The 15996-nt window shown below is 49.0% G+C and overlaps 1 protein-coding gene across 6 annotated transcripts in view; it reads left to right on the forward strand.

The window, feature by feature from the left end:
• The window catches only part of CAMTA1 (calmodulin binding transcription activator 1), a 969422-nt gene that overhangs the window by 312623 nt on the left and 640803 nt on the right, over positions 1 to 15996 (forward strand). For all 6 annotated transcript variants that reach the window (XM_025367744.1, XM_025367761.1, XM_025367771.1 and 3 more), the window contains one exon: positions 438 to 505. In XM_025367744.1, coding sequence (XP_025223529.1) covers positions 438 to 505 — 68 coding nt within the window. The remainder of the gene's footprint in view (positions 1 to 437; positions 506 to 15996) is intronic.

The following is a 15996-nucleotide window of genomic DNA, read 5'->3' on the forward strand; positions in this document are numbered from 1 at the left end:
AAGCTGAGAGGATGCGACGTCTCTTGTGACAAAGAGGAAAGATTGGTCCAGCTTCAGCAAAGGACGAAACTTTCCAATTATGGTCTATGCATCGTGGAGACTTGTTGTTGGCATGTGTTTCTCCCTCCCTAAATTAATGACATTTAGAATCTGAAATGGTGTCTGATGTCTTCCTCCCACAGAGAAATATTTTCGTCCTTGCCACCGACTCATCTTTTGAGACCCAGTGCTTTGATTACTACCGTGTGACAGGTTCAATGGAAAGGACTGAAAAAATCAAAATAGAAACAGAGTCCAAGTCGAGTGTTTCTCTAGCAGGGATGGAGTTCCAGGCCCACAAAGGAAAACAGCAGCTGGGAAACAGCAAAAAGTGTCTTACCTCTCAGGATCCAACGTGAGCTAATTGTTGTTATTATCTTTTTATTCTTCTGTTTCAGGAAATTGCAGCTTATTTAATAACATTTGAGAAACACGAAGAATGGCTAACCACCTCCCCTAAGACAAGGTAATGTCCCAGATCTTGCAGTTTTTCACGTATGTACAGTAAGTGGATTGATTTGCATTGATTACCTGATTTGGCCAGTCAGTTCATGGGCAACGAGTTGAAAATGCCATGTTGTGCTGGATGGCTTTCGACACTGAGGTCTCATTCGTTGACATAAGACTGTGGCAGTGAACACGATCAGATGGATTAAAAAGAGTACAAGTGCCATCCGCCAGTTGGAACTTTTCACCTGACGGCTGGATCCTTTACCCGGGTGCTTGGAAGCCTTCAGAGGCAGGAGCCTCAGGGGAAGTTTATTTTGGGAAATTGCTTGCCTGCCACTAGTGTTCTCTAGAAACGTGCTTTGAAAAAAGAGAAACCAGCTTAACTGCCCACTTTTATCTCAACGTGTCTTACAAACTGAAAGTCAAGTTATTCTTGATTGGTGTGATTGGTGGTAAAGCGATCCTCCCAAATCAGAAGCAATGGCTAAGCTCGCAGTTTATTATGCAGTAAATGTCCTTGAACCTGCTAACTGCTACAAACACTTAGCTTCTCTCACCACTCGGGAATAGAAGGAATTGGTGAAAATAGAGCTGACCTGCGTTCCCCCAGCACCAGTGATGTTACCAACTTGTGAAGAACGGTGACGTTGGGACTTAGGGTTGATTTTTAAAAGGCAGCCTCTTTTTGTCCTCCCCAACTCTAGGTTTTTATTTTTGGAACGTTACAATCTAGAGCTTCGGAAATACATGACCACTCTCTTCCAATTGCCGTGAGTTTTCTGTTAGCAGTGACAGGACCCAGGTGTTTATTAGCTGGCGAGGTGGTAGCTGGAGTGTGGTTTACACAGGATGCCTGGACTGCAGACTTGAACGGAAGTGGTGGAATGTCCAGTTGGTTTCACATTGGACAGAAGCCCCAGAGTCCCCAGGTTCGTTAGCTAGGACCAGGGAAGGGTTGGGTGTGTCCTCTGTGCCCGTGGCCCATCGGCTTGACCTGTTCATCCTTTCTGAGTCATGGGAAAGGCCATCCTTGGGAATGTTTATTCATTCTAGAAGGAATTTAAAAACATCACATGATTAGGCTTAGATACTTGCTGGTTAGCATCTTTTAGATGAGGGCACAATCCTGCCCTTTGAAGGAGGCTAGAGGGTATTGTGGAAGGAAGGTTAGTGATTGAGGCTCCCTTCCCCAGGTAGCTCTGATTGCTTTACCTCCAGCCTGAGCGTGGGAGGAGAGTCCCTCCACAGGAGTCCCCAGTACCTCAGCCTGCTGGGACTATGGTTTTTCCTTTGCTATAAAATCAAATAGTTTATCTCAATCAGCTTTTGCTGTGATAATTCTGTGTAAGAAATGACCTGCAAGCTTAGTGACTTTAAACAACAGATCTTTATTTTCTGCCCATGGGTCTGTGGGCTGCCTGTGGCTTTGGGTTGAGGTCAGGTCTGCTGTGTCCATCATTTTGCTGTGGGACCTAGGCTGAGGAAGCCCCCTCTGCCTGGGAAATTTGCTTCTCTCAGAGGAGCACAGAGGCTCATAAGCCCAAGGCAGTTGATGCAGGTGCAGTTAAAATTCCTGCTCAGATATGGCATCATATGTCATGCCTGCGGATAAATCCACTGGCCAAAGCAAGTCCCCTGGCCAAGCCCAGTAAGAATGGGGCTGGGAAGGACATCCCTCCACAGAGTCGGGGCAGGGGCAGGCAGTGGAGACGATGGGAATACAGTGCACTATTTGGTGAATACGACCAAACACCAATAGAGCCTGACGCCCTCATCTCCTCTTTCTTCTGCGGCGTCTTCTTGGAGGACATCATTCTCAAACTTGAGCAGGCATCAGAATCAGCTGGGGGCTCATTAAAATGTGGGCCCCAACCCAAGGTTTCTGATTCAGCAGGTGCGGTGGGAAGCGGGGGCCGGGGTGGGTGCTGAGCATGTGTTATTTCTAACAAGTTCCCAGGCAGTAGGATGTGGCTGGTCTGGGATTGCACTTTGAGGACCACTGGCCTGGTTTTCTGGGGGAGAAGGAGGCTCATCTGATTTCTGCCTCTGGACTATTTCCTGACTCTCACGGGTGGCCCTCATCTCAAGCAGCCACCAGCCTCTCCGTGCGCCCTTCACTCTCTGCTGAAACACTCCTTAAATCTAAGTGGAAAGAGAAGAGCTCCTCCTCAGCCAGAGAGGGAGCTTCTCTGGAACGCGTCCCGGGCCAGACATCTGATTTCAGATATGCAGACGTGTGCTGGGTTTCAGCCACCCTTTGATGGCAGAACAGTAGAACATTTCAAGGCAGTGGTTTTACCTTGAGTTTCAGCTTTTGGGGTTTGGGTTACAATTGAAAAGGGGATGTCACTCAGGGTCATGCCTGACTTGTGTGACTTTCTAGGGTATACATAGAGACAAGAGACCCACCCCGAGGCACAGGGGTGCGCCTGACAGAAGAAGGAAGGTGGGTTTCAGATGTGGTCAAATCCGGGGTTGAGCCCTGGCTCTGTCACTCAGTGGCTTTGTGACTGTGAAAAGGTCATCTTAGCTCCTTTAAAAGCCCTGCGATTTCTTCTTCATATAGAAAATGGAGTCGATGTTGATCCCGTCCTTGCTGGGTCACAATGAGGATTGAATGTGGTCATGTTTCTGATTCTGCTTCGCATGCCGTGTGGGTCTGTCCGTGCACGGGTGTCACTGTGCCTCTTATCTGTGGGGCAGTCCCCAGCCTGCTGGAGGCTTTGACGTCGGCAGGCATCTGCCAGGATTTCTCCGGGCTTTGGAAGGATGAATTTCTCTCCTAAAGGCAGAGGGTGAAGACGGAAGGTTTCCTATTAGTATTAAAATATCCACTCGATGTTTACACTTGAAAGCTTCTTGTCCCAGGAGAAGCAAAACTTGCTGTGGTTGTTCAAGGACCTTCCTAAATTAGTGGTTGAGTTGTGTTTGGATCGCCACCCCCACCCCATCTCTAATATTGAAATTAATTGGTGCAGTGAACTGCTGAGTTCATACAAACTGGCCTCCTGGTATTAAGGAATTAATGACACCAATACTCTGCTGAACGAGAAGGCAATACAACTTCTGTTTGCCGCCGCCGCCGCCACTGCTAATTTCATTTTAGAAAATTAATAAAAATGAATTGCACCACTGACATTTATAGAGTTTCCTAATAAAATGATACATTGTTTGTGTGGAGGAATCCCTATTAAATTAATTGTTGTAATCAGTTCACATATAGATGTTGGTATAGGAGCTGCAGAGGGGCCCCTGCTTGTCTCTGTGGCTTGCTGCCGGCTGGGGGTTATAAATATAGTCCTTGCTCAGATACTGCCCTAATTACAGAGACGGCCCCGGGAGCCCCAGCTCACCTGCTTAATAATGAGGTGTGCTACACAGAGGCTCCCGGGGCTGGGGACCCCAGGGGCAGCCACGGTATCACAACAGAGCTGAATGCCTCCTGTTCAAACAGCCTGTATTGTACTCTCAGCAACTGGGACCTCCGGTTTGAAAAATCACCCTGAGGGATGTGTTTATTTGGCACTTGCTGTGTGCTCAGTGTGATAATAATACCATTTGGAGACCCCAGGGAACTTCATGCTCCCCACCCTGCCAGGTGAATTGAGAATCTTGGAATGAAGAGTGTCCTCCCCCTGTCTAGAATGTTCTCCCAGCTCCTCCTGCAGGCCTTGACTGGGTGTCCCTTTCTCATGGAGGTGTCCCTGACCATGCAGTTTAAAGTCTCGCTCCCGGCCCCACCCAGCCAGCCCCCTTTCCTCCTTTCTTGTTTTCCGTTTCTCTGGAGCACTCATCGCCTTCTGACACACTGTGTCTGTCACGATTGCCTTGCCTAATTTATGTATTCGTTACTTGACCCACTCCAAAGTGTTGGCACCAAGGGGAGAGGGATTTTTAGTGGGGCTTGTTCATGAGGCACCCCCAGGGCCTAGAACAGTATGGACACCTCCCAGACCCTCAAGAAATATCCATAAAATGAACAAAAGTGATGTAGAAAGGTGAGCCTTGATCGTAGTGAAGAAAGGGACCTAGGTTTTCTCCACTTCAGTTTTCCGGGTATTTCTAGTCCCAGGATTGTCTGGTTGAGCCAGCAGTGTGCTCTCGGGCACTGCCCATGGGCTGGATGCTGTGCTTTGAAACCCTCCTGGCAGCTCTGCCAGGTATAGAGGGTGTGTGCCCTCCTGGGCCTGCATGGTGAGTCCGTGCTAGAACTGGAACTTGAACCCAGGGTGATCTCACTGCAAAGCTCATAACCTTCGCTTTTATGTGTGTGAAGGTTCCCGGGGAGCCCATCAATAGCTCCTCTATTCCTCTCCGCCTCTCACTGCCGTGAATTCCAAACCAACCAGGAAAACCAGGCTCCAGGCAAAGGTTCCCTTTGTCAGACAGGCGTTCTACACTGTCCCCCAAGTAGGAGTTAGCCCCCCAGTCACAGGCAGTGTGGGAGAGCTGCACACCACTGCAGGGGAGCAGGTCCCTTTCACCAGAGGGCAGGGAGCGGGGCTGAGCCCAGTATAGGCAGGCAGCTGCCACACTGAGCAATCCCTATTATTTATTCCTCCTCCCCTGGGAAATACGCAACCTCCCCTGGAAGCCAGGGACACACAAACTCAAGATTGAAGTAAGAGCATATCCTTCCCAGGACTCCTGTTTATACCAGTTAGAAAGAGGCTGGAAAAGCTGTTAATTATCTAATTAATTAATTAGATTGATATAGATAGCACCTTAACATGGAAGCACTAAGGGTCTAGTAATAGAATTTTCCTATAATGAACACTAAATGCTTTTTGGTCAATAAGCAAATAAAACAGCCAAGTAGAAGGAGGAGGTCTAGAAGGAAAGGAGGAGAAAAGTGAGCCCTGAGTTTCAAAAAGACTCCAGGGGCTTGGAGAGAGCTTCCATTCTCCTCTTCCTGGTTTCCTGACCCCATCTGTCCATTCTGGCTTCAAGTGCTCCAGATCTTTCCCTGCCCTGATGGCGGTGGACACCAAGCTGTGATCCTCTGCTCTTTCGTCCCACATTCTCCCTTGTGGGGCTCCCAGGACTCCCTGACTCCATGGTCTGACTGTCAAGTCTCTGTGGATCTTTCCCCACATCCGACTCTGTCTTCCTGGCACCTGCATGCCGTGTTATGATCTCCAACTCGCCATCTTCCCCCCTTCTTCCCTGACCCCCACTCTGCTTTCCATCTTCTGACTTCCCTGGTTCTAGAAGAGCCACCTCGTTTGTGGAGATGCCAGAGCACACAACGTGGACTCCAGGTGGCTTCTCTTTCTCCTTTGTCCCCTGCATCTCATTAGCCACCAACTCTGCCAGTGTTTCCAACTGTAATTCACATCCTCATTTTCTTATGTTTCCCCTCCAGGATCAGCTGTGTCCTCACTGCCACTGTCACGCTTGGAGTATTGAAATATCTCCTACTAGGTTTCCTTCTCTAAGTCGAACTCCTCCTCCCCATTGGTTTTCCTGAAATACTGCTTTGATTCCATTGTTATTCTCCTTGGAAGCCTCAGAGACTTCCTGTGAGCTGAGGCCAACTCTCCAGTGATGTCTTTAAGGCCGTTCTTCTGTCTGAACCCACCCTTTTCCGTTTATTTTCCTTGACCTCCCATCCAGGTACTGCTACAGTTGGGGAGCGGCTGGCTGCTCTCCGAACATCTTTCTTGTCCTCCACTTTGGCCTCCACTTGGCATTGCCCTCACCTCAAATGCCCTCATGTCCAATCTGGTCTGCCTCTTCCTGGGAGCCTTCCCCAAACTCATTGACTCAGGGCGAGTCCTCTTCCCTTCCTGCTCCCATAACTGCACGTGCTTTATCGTCAGTTGTTTGCCAATTCAGCTGTCGTTAGTAAGTCTTCCCCAGTGGGGTGGTGCGTTCCCCCAAGGACAAAGTCATGCTGTCCCTTTTATCTCTTCACAGCCTGTGTGCAGGGAGGCCAGGGCTTTGATAGGGTGGAGTGGGGGCTGGACAGAGTGTGGACTCCTTGCACAGAAGCAAGTTTGCCCAAGAGGCAGAGTGCCAGTGCCTGCCATCCGTGGGGTTCTTTGTCCTAGACAGCCCTTGGGGTCCCAGCGTGGTACCAGCCTGTGAGCAGAGACCTCTGCCTAGAAAGCCTGTGTTATCAGGCCCCAGGCTGGTCCTGGTGCAGGGGGGCTTGTCTTTGTTCAGTCCCACTGTAAGACCCCTGGCAGTGACCTGTTGGCCACCTTTAAGGCATCTGCTCTTTAGGACAGACAGAGGACTTTTCTAAGGAAGCCCCTATTCCTGGTAAGTCTGCTCGAGTGACCGGAATAGAATTGCAAAAATCATTTAAAAATTCCCAGAGCTGAAAAGAAATGCAATTCTGACACCTGCTCCAACCTGGATGAAGCTTGAAGCCGTTATGCTCAGTGAATCAGCCGGACGCAAAGGGCCACACATTGTGTGATCTGCTGACTGAGGGATCTAGAGTAGTCCGCTCTGGAGATGGAAAGTAGATGGTGGTTTCTAAGGGCTGGGGTGGAGGGAGGGAGAAATGGGGAGTTAGTCTTCAATGGGCATAGCGTTTCAGCTGGGAAGATGGGTGGTGGTGATGATGGTGGCTGAGTAATGTGAATGTGCTTAATGCCATTCATAATGGTGAAAATGGTAAATTTTATGTTACATATATTTTATCACAGTGAAAAAAAATTCCCAGAGTTGCCTCTGTAGCTTTTCCTCAGGTGTTCAGCTGGGCAGGGTTGGCTGGGGTGGACGAATCGCGTGTGTGTGTGTGTGTGTGCGTGTGTGTGTGTGTGCACGCCCAGGGGTGCTGTTGGTGGCCAGAGTTTGGGAGGGCAGCTTTAGACTCAGAGCATTTTAGGACTCTGTACGTTGGAACTATGCAGGAAAACGGAAACTGGGTCGGCAGTGGTTTCCACGAGTGGTTTCCACGTGTGGTTTCCACGTGGTTACCTTTGCATTATGCTGAACCAGGGACCTGCTTCAAATTAACACAGAGACATGTCACGTTAGGTGCATTTCAGCATTTGCATAATGTATCGCAGATCCTTGGCCAAGGCCATCGTTGGCCAAAGGGCAACTGCAGGGCGAGGAAGTTGGCAGGTGCCACGTCTGTCAGAGCTCCCAGGGAGCCTCCTGCCCGAGGACTTCCTCGCAGGGTACCTGTCACGTAGTTTTCGTTTATTTCCGGGATGAGGCGGGGAATGAGCTGTGGCCTGTATCCTGATGGAGTGTCTAGCAGTGTCTCCACAGTGGTAGGGAAGTCCCCAGTCTCTGCATGGAAATAGGTCTGCCCTGAATTCCAGTTATCTTTATCCTAGTTAATCCCAGAATACAACATGTCAAAGCAGGGGCAACCCACGGAGGCCACTTCCTCACATCCCCTCCGTGTCCAGGAAGTTGGCCACGGTGGGGGTGCTGATGGCTTGGTGGGGGACTGTCACACATGCTGGGCTCCTGATCAGAGGACACGTGAGTCTCATGTGACCTCAGTGGGCTTAGCTACCTGTTGAAATGGCAGCACCAGCCCAGGGCTCATGTTCCTGGCACAAGAGCTGAGGGTTGACCTCCAACCTACCCCTCCTCACTTCTTGGGGCCAGGAGTGCAAGTGTCCAGTGTCCTGGAGGAGCCAAGAGGGAAGTATTGATGTTTGTGTCTCTGATTCCTCCCTGGGTTAGACAGCTACCAACCTGTGGCTCCTGCCCACCCCATCCCACCCCACCCCCTTTTAAAAAAATTCTGATATGGAGCCTCACCATCAGCCAGGCTAGCGTGCAGTGGTGTGATCTCGGCTCACTGCAACCTCCACCTCCTAGGTTCAAGTGATTCTCCTGCCTCGGTCTCCTGAGTAGCTGGGATTACAGGTGTCTGCCGCCACTCCTGGCTAATTTTTGTATTTTTAGTAGAGACGAGGTTTCACCCTGTTGGCCAGGCTGCTCTCGAACTTGTGGCCTCAAGTGATCTGCCCGCCTCGGCCTCCCAAAGTGCTGGGATTACAGGCATGAGTCAGAGCGCCCGGCTCCCCCTTCTTTTATTTTTATAAAAATTATACATGTACATAGTTTAGTATGTCACATGGCCCTAAAAAACTTGTAAGAAAAGACAGCAGCCTCTGCCCTACAGCTCAATCCTGTTTCCCAGGGGCGGCTGCCCTCCAGTCTTTTGGTTCTGATATTTACCTCCAGATTTCTAAATATGTTGACTCTGCTGTTTCTTGATTTGTCAATTTTAGACATCATCTTCCAGCTTCCTCAGATGCTAACTGAGGATTTAGCTTTCTTACTGTGTGCACTGCCTGGCTCTTCCTTACCTGGGGGAGGGGCTGGTTAATGGAGGGAGCTAGCTTTCTGTTGGTAACTCTGAGGTTCTGCATCTCTACATTTTTTCTCTGGAGCCATCTGGGTTCTCCTGAGAAGGACTGGTCAATGTGCTGCCTAGTTTGAGCTGGCCTGGCTGCTAGCGGTCTGGGAGGGCCAGGCAGGGCAAGGGGCTGGGAATGTCAGCATTCAGTATGAGAGCTATTACTTAATTCTCCCAGTTTCTTGTTTCTTAATTCTCCCAGTTTCCGTGTTTCTGGCCTCTCTTCTGCTGTTTCCGAGTTTGGAGTCTTTCCAGACTCCAACTCTTCAGAGACTCAATGTGTCTCCCACTGGGGCAGAGGCCAGGGGGTGGTCGCCTGTCTGCTCAGTGTAGACGTAGGACCCTGGGAGGATCTACCACCCCCTACACAGATGTGCGAGCTCCCTCTGCTTCCCAACCCAATCCTAACTTCTGCCTTCCGTGGCACCTGCTGCTTCCAATTCACGAGTCTTCTGGGGGCTTGGCAGGCGGGTTAGCGTGCTGGTCCTGAGGTCCACTGCACAGCACTCGGATTTTCGCTTCCTAGATTCGGCTGTGTCAGTTACCAACCCTGCATCTGCTTCCCGTCTCTCCAGAATGTGTTGGCGTCTCTTATCCACGCTCGTCTCTGTTCCCCTTGGCTTTCTCCTTGTGGATTTATACTTGTTTTCATTCCTTTACTGCCATTGGCGAGGACGAGGAGTCCTCCTTGTGAGCCCTGTTTCTTCCTCGCTGGCCTTCGCCCAGAGTCGTGGCGAGTGGGACCTGCTCCCCTTGTTGTCTCATCCTTCCTCTCTCTCCTCTTCGTTTCCTGCTCACTCTCAAGCCAACTTGCTGTTTCACTCTCTTGCTTTTTTCTCTTTTTCCAAGTCTTTTTCAGTCTGCAGAAAGAAATGCCTCAAAGTGCAGTTTGGAGGTTTCTAAGTGCGCAGCTGCTCAGGGCTGGGAAGTCCTGCTGCTGACATGCACACATGCTTCTTGTGTGCGAGGCCCCAGGTGTGCAGCCCGACCCACGCCAAAGCCCTGTTTGGCCTCCTCTCCACCTTCTTAATGCACCACTCTTAGTTTAGAGCCTTTCCTGGCATTGGCACAGGGGCGTGGTGTGGCCTCTCCCTGAGCAGAATTTCAGGGATCTTGGGGATGGCCAAGGCCATCCATTATGTTGTGCATGTCCCCTGACAGTGGGATCTCGATGGCTTTTATTTTTACATGGTTCTGCATGTGTCTTCTTTGGATTATACTGGGACAAAAGCCTTCACGGCAGGGGCTTCGTGCCAGGGTGCCTGTGATGCATGTTGGGGTGCTGGGGCACCCCAACAGGAGATTGCCTGCCCAGGGTGACACCTGCCGGCATCGCTAAGCAGGACACTCTGGCAGTGATGAATACTTCTGAGAATAGAAAAGCCCCTGGCACTGTGCTCACACCGATCGATAGGTATTTGCATGCCCTGTCTGTGTCCATTGATGGTCATTTTATTTTGTTTCTGGCAGCCCCCAGTTTATTCTTAGCATCTTCAGCCCCCTCTCCTGGGTTTGGAAAGTTAGGACTGCCTGGCATTTCTGTCATGGGCATGGATTGGCATCTGTGGTGTTTCCTCTGGATCAATTCTGATGCCCACGGAAAGGGAAAGGGAGCTGGCTTGCAGGCCTTGTGGCATTGCGAGGTGGGAAGGCAAGTTCTCGGAATAAAGGACTTTTTGCAATTCATAAGTTTCTGTGTAATGAGTAATCACCAGATCATCTGGGTGTTCTGGGCTGGAGATTCTCCCCCTGTGCTGTTTGGCTAGGAGGTATTACTGTCTTTGCTATTCTTAGATTTTCCACAGTCCTTCATTATGGAGCTTTCTAAAAAAATTAAAAATAAACCAAAAACAAAGGAAGGAAATCTTTTCTGGTTCTCCAACTCTACTGCATATCCCACTTTCCCTTGAGCTTTTATGTGGTGTGTGTGTGCTTATACACATATGTACACACATACACAGCACACATGTAGACACATGCATGTGCTGAGGCACTTACAGACACAGAACCATACACATGCACATAGATACACAACTACACACATGTACACACGACACATGCATGAACGAATTTGCAACACACAACAGGTGTACACACAGCACAGAAACAAATACACATGTACACATGTAGGCACATACACACATATGCATGTGCCCAGGCAATACAGACACAGCATATACATGCATATATACACACAACTACAGACGTACACACATGTACCCACAACACATATGTACAAGCAAATATTCAACACATGCATGCATGCAGCACAGAAATACACATACACATACATACAAGTACACACATGCATAAATACACAATACACACATGCACAGCTTCCTGTATTGGTCATTGTTCTCTTGTAAGAAGTCTCTGGGAAAATTTTTCTTTTGTTCATTATGTGTCTTAGGGAGAGGAAATTTTTTGGTAGAGGAAATTTTCTCCTCAAAGAAAAAATTAATTTTTCTATACTGGCTACTCCTGACCTCACCTGGCAGGGAATTTATTGTTAATTAAGCTGTTTAGTTGAGGTGACTCTTGGGGGGAAGAGGGAGCAAGAGTCCAGACCAGGGCAGCCACGTCCGGGAGGGGAGGGTCCTGCTCTGCTGAGGACAGGGGAGCTCACTGAAGCGTTGGTGGCTGGCGTTGTGACTTCCCATCACTCCCTCCACCGGGATCATCTGTAGGAATTCAGGATCTGAGCTTTTTCTTTTGGCCTTCACCTGTGGTGGAATTGAATTTGCATGTAGAATGGCAGCTGGTGCCTAGGCCGAGGGATCAGAGAAATCAGCCCACTGTTAGGTCTGGAGAACGATGTTGAGGCAGGTGATGAAATTATGGAAGAACAAATGTATGCGCAAGGCTGGAGGAGGGAAAACAGATGAGATGCTTTAGCTTCTCCCCAGGAGCACAGCCTGCACCGTGAAATGTGCCATTTCCACATATTTTCACACCGAACATCCACGGCCCTTCCGCCTCCAGTGTCATGGGCTCACTCTAATTAATTCAGGTCACCAGTGTTGGGCCATGCTGGCCTTCTGATGCTGGGGGTTGACAGAGCTCTGTTTGGGGAATGGGTGTCATCTTCTCCCTGGGTTATGAGCGAGCCTTTTTATTCCTGAGCTGTGTGACACCGAACCGTCACCTTCTTTAGTTGTTGGTTGGCACCCACTCTTCTCTTTACTCGGTGAATACTTTCTGACTGCTTCCTGTACGCCAGGCGTTGTGCTGCGCATTGGGACATAATGGTGACCAGGACAGATCATTTATAAGAATTGCAACTTTGAGGAGTGCTACAAGGGTCAAGTGTGGGGAGAAGCTGCCCCTCTAGTGCATGGGGTAGGGGAGGTTGGGCTGACTTCCAGATGGGCTGCTGGGTGCAGTGGGGGTTCCCGGCAGGGTGGGGGTACCCTTGAACAGGGTACCTAGCTGAGTAGCTATTATTAACACCCTTGCCTGGTTGCCCTGGGGATGGAGAATGAACTGGAAGTCCAAGGGTGAAAGTAGAAAGAATCCGGAAGTGCTCACATGCCAATGTAGATGCCATTTTCCGGATGGGAGGACTGAGGCACTGTCTGTCTGAGATGCACATATACACACAACTACACACATGTACACACAACACATGCACAAGCAAATAGTCAACACATCATGCAGCACAGAAACACACATACGCACATATACATATAAACACAGGCACACACATGCATAAATACACAATACACACACACACACACACACACACACACACACACACACACACACACACCTCCCNACAACACACACACACACACACACACACACACACACACACACACACACACACCCCTCCCTGTATTGGTCACTGTTCTCCTGTAAGAAGTCTCTGGGAAAATTTTTGACTTATCCTTGTCCCATTAGCTGCTATCAGCAAAGATGCAGTGGGGTCTGACCTGAGTGTGGAGAGCCAGGGGAGCTCTGGGGGAACTGGATCCCCAGAGGCTCCAAGCACCAAGCTTCGGTTCCCCCTTGAATGCCAGCTGCTCGGATTTGGCTGAAGTCGGACTCACCTGTCCCAGCGTCCCCTGGCACTGTGCCCCTTTTAAACTTTCTCCCACTCCCATCTCTGTGTGCTCAGCCCCTCCCCTTCCAATCAGGCTGTCACCTGAGGCGTCAGGAGAGGACGTGGTCTCCAGGGACAAGGGGGTCGTGCTGGCTGTGGCAGCTTCACATCACAGGCCCATTTACATGTGAGAAAACGGTTGTTGACGATGATGATGGTGACGGATAACGGAGAGACTGCATGGGGGGAATTATTCTTAGATATAATTGCCAAACTTTGAATTCTTTTTAGCTGTGATACAGAATTCCAAGGTGAGAAAAAAATCTGTCCCTTCATTTTATGAGTAACTGATTAGGTTCTGCTGCTTCTAGAAAAATTCCAGCCTTAACCCCATCTATCCCGTCAGTGTGTGTCTGGGAATATCCCTAGTTACGCCATTTCTCTGGTGCTTAATTTCTTTACCCAGTGCCAGAGGGTCTGCAAGGATATGTATGAGTTTTGCAGTTTATTAATTTTGCATTAAATAATTAATAGTAAAGTTAATTGATGAATTATTCAATTTTCAGGTAAAATGGGATGATAAATATTCATAACTTATTTTATTAAGGGAATTTCCATTTCCTATGTTATTAAATCTAGATTAACGAAGGCTGATTTTAAATGAAGATTGAAAACAATTGTGCTTTGGAATTAATTTACCAAGTTAAGGTCATTGCTTTGTGAGTTTACCCCCTGCCAGAAAGTTCGGGCTCATCATCTGGAAAAGTATCTGAATTCGCAGAAGTCACATTGCCGTCAGTTAGGACAGTTCCCCAAATCTGCTGGGAACTTCCCATGAAGGGCACTGACATGCCCCTGGTGGGGTGGCTCAGAGGGAGGGGTGGATCTGGGGCCTCTTCCTCCGTTCCACTGAGCACCGGGCTGTTGCTTTGAGCTGTTTGTTGTCTTCTCAGGAATTGGAACACAGTTTATTGTTAACATCGGTCCATACATCCCAGGGAAGGAATGCCTCAAAGTTGATTTTAAAATAACTTTGGGGCCAGACACGATGGCTCACACCTGTAATCTCAGCACTTTGGGAGACTGAAGTGGGCAGATCACTTGAGTCCAGGAGTTTGAGACCAGCCTGGGTAATACAGTGAGACCCCTGTCTCTACAAAAATACAAAAACTAGCTGGGCATGATGGTGCCCCTGTGGTCCCAGCTACTTAGGAGGCTGAAGTGGGAGGATCACCTGAGCCCAGGAGGTTGAGGCTGCAGTGAGCTGAGATCGCGCACTGCACTCCAGCCTGGGTGACAGAGTGAGACCTTGTTTTAAAAAAAAAAAAAAAGTTTCCCTTCAGAGTTTTAGGAGGTGTATGCAATGATTTCCTATCCACTAATGCTCTTAGTCAAGGGTTAACTACAGTTTCAGTTTTTATTTGTGTTTTCTAGTTATCTGATTTCTTTTAGACCTGGTTTATGTTAATTTGTAAAACTGCTTAGATCACAGACCCACAGAGTGGTGGTGAGAAGTTTCTGAGTATCTTACAGGCTGCTTACAACGTCCAAAACCCCTTCAAATCTGGGATCTCAATCCTCTCAACAACCCTGCAAAGCAGGTAATGCCTAGGGATATACTGAGGCAGAGAGGGAGAGGGAGGAGGAGGAGAAGGAGAAGGCGAAATAGAGGAAGAAGACGGAGCAAAAGGGAGGGAGGGAGATGGAAAGAGAGAAGGAGGGAGAGAGGGAGGGATGGAAGGAGAAAGAGAGAAAGATCCAGAGCAAGCCACGTCTCACAGTCTTCTTTCTCCTGTCTGGCCACTTCCCTCCACTCATGGATGAAGAAACAGTCCTGTCCGGCCACTTCCCTCCACTCATGGATGAAGAAACTGAGTCCCAGAAATTATGTGACTTACCCAAGGTCACTTCGGCTAATTAGGTACAGAAGTTGGGACGAGAGCCCAGATCTTTCTTTTTCACATTTGAGTGCTTTTTTCACTTTGGTGTCTTTCTTAGCGCTTTAAAATAATTTTTAACCGCCCCCGAGTAGTGGAACGCTTGGGAGTATTTATAGCCCCGTGGAACCGCGTTTCTCTGCTTCACCAAGTGTTCATTATAATTTTCCAGTGAAACTTGTTTGCTCTGAGGAAGTTGATCCTACGGTAAGCCTTCATTTCAGAGGACAGCATTTGATGTTGCATCTCATGAACCTGCTCTCCTAAAATTATCCCTAATTGGCTTGGAAAGTGGCTTCCAACAAGCAGATGGCTTAATATCTTGACTTTCTGGTGTGACTCAGGGAGGCACCAGGATTAGATCTGGTTTGAGATAGTGGTCTTGTTATTTGGAGGATGAGATGCTATCAGTAACGTGCAGACTGGAGTGGCGGCCTCTGGGGAGATGTCGTGGAAACCACCAGGGACAGCCTGTGTCATCAGGGATGTCACATGGCAGGTGGGGTGGGGAGAGGGGCCTTGAAATGCAATTCCATAATGTCTAGCATTAGTCAACAAGCCGTTATTGAGTGCCTGCTGCGTGCACAGGTTTATAGTAGGCACTGTGGGGTTACGAAGGCAGTAGAAAACATGGCCCCTAATCTAATTGGAGAGACAAGTCACGCATATCTGAGATAACTAGAGAGAAGTTCCCAGACAGCACACGCAGGAGAGCCTGGTGTGCATGTGCATGTGTGCGTGTGCGTGTGTGTGAGTGTGTATATCTGTGTGCGCGCGTGTGTGTGTGTATGTGTATGCATGTGTATGTGTGCATGTGTGTGCGCCCACACACAGAGCTGTGGGGGGAATGCAAAATGGGGCCAAGATCAATTGGATTCAATTGATTTCATTGGGAAAAACAGCGCAGCAGCATTTGTACGGGTGAATTTCAATCAGAAAACTGTGAACTTTGGTAAGGAACGGCATGCCCTGATGGGGGACGGGAGAGACGATGCTTGGGCTTTTCTCATTCTTAAGCCACACGGAGAGCAGATTAATTGGTGGCGTTGACATAAATGATGAGAGGATTCTGGCGGCCATGGAATGCAAGAAGATGGGACGAAAGCCGAGAATCCCTGCAAGAGCCACCTCCCGGAGGGGCGGGTGCTGCTGAGATGCCTTTTCTGTGCACGCTGTCTGGGACCCTG

The sequence above is a fragment of the Theropithecus gelada genome, chromosome 1, assembly GCF_003255815.1.
Source record: "Theropithecus gelada isolate Dixy chromosome 1, Tgel_1.0, whole genome shotgun sequence".
Taxonomy (NCBI): Eukaryota; Metazoa; Chordata; class Mammalia; order Primates; family Cercopithecidae; genus Theropithecus; species Theropithecus gelada.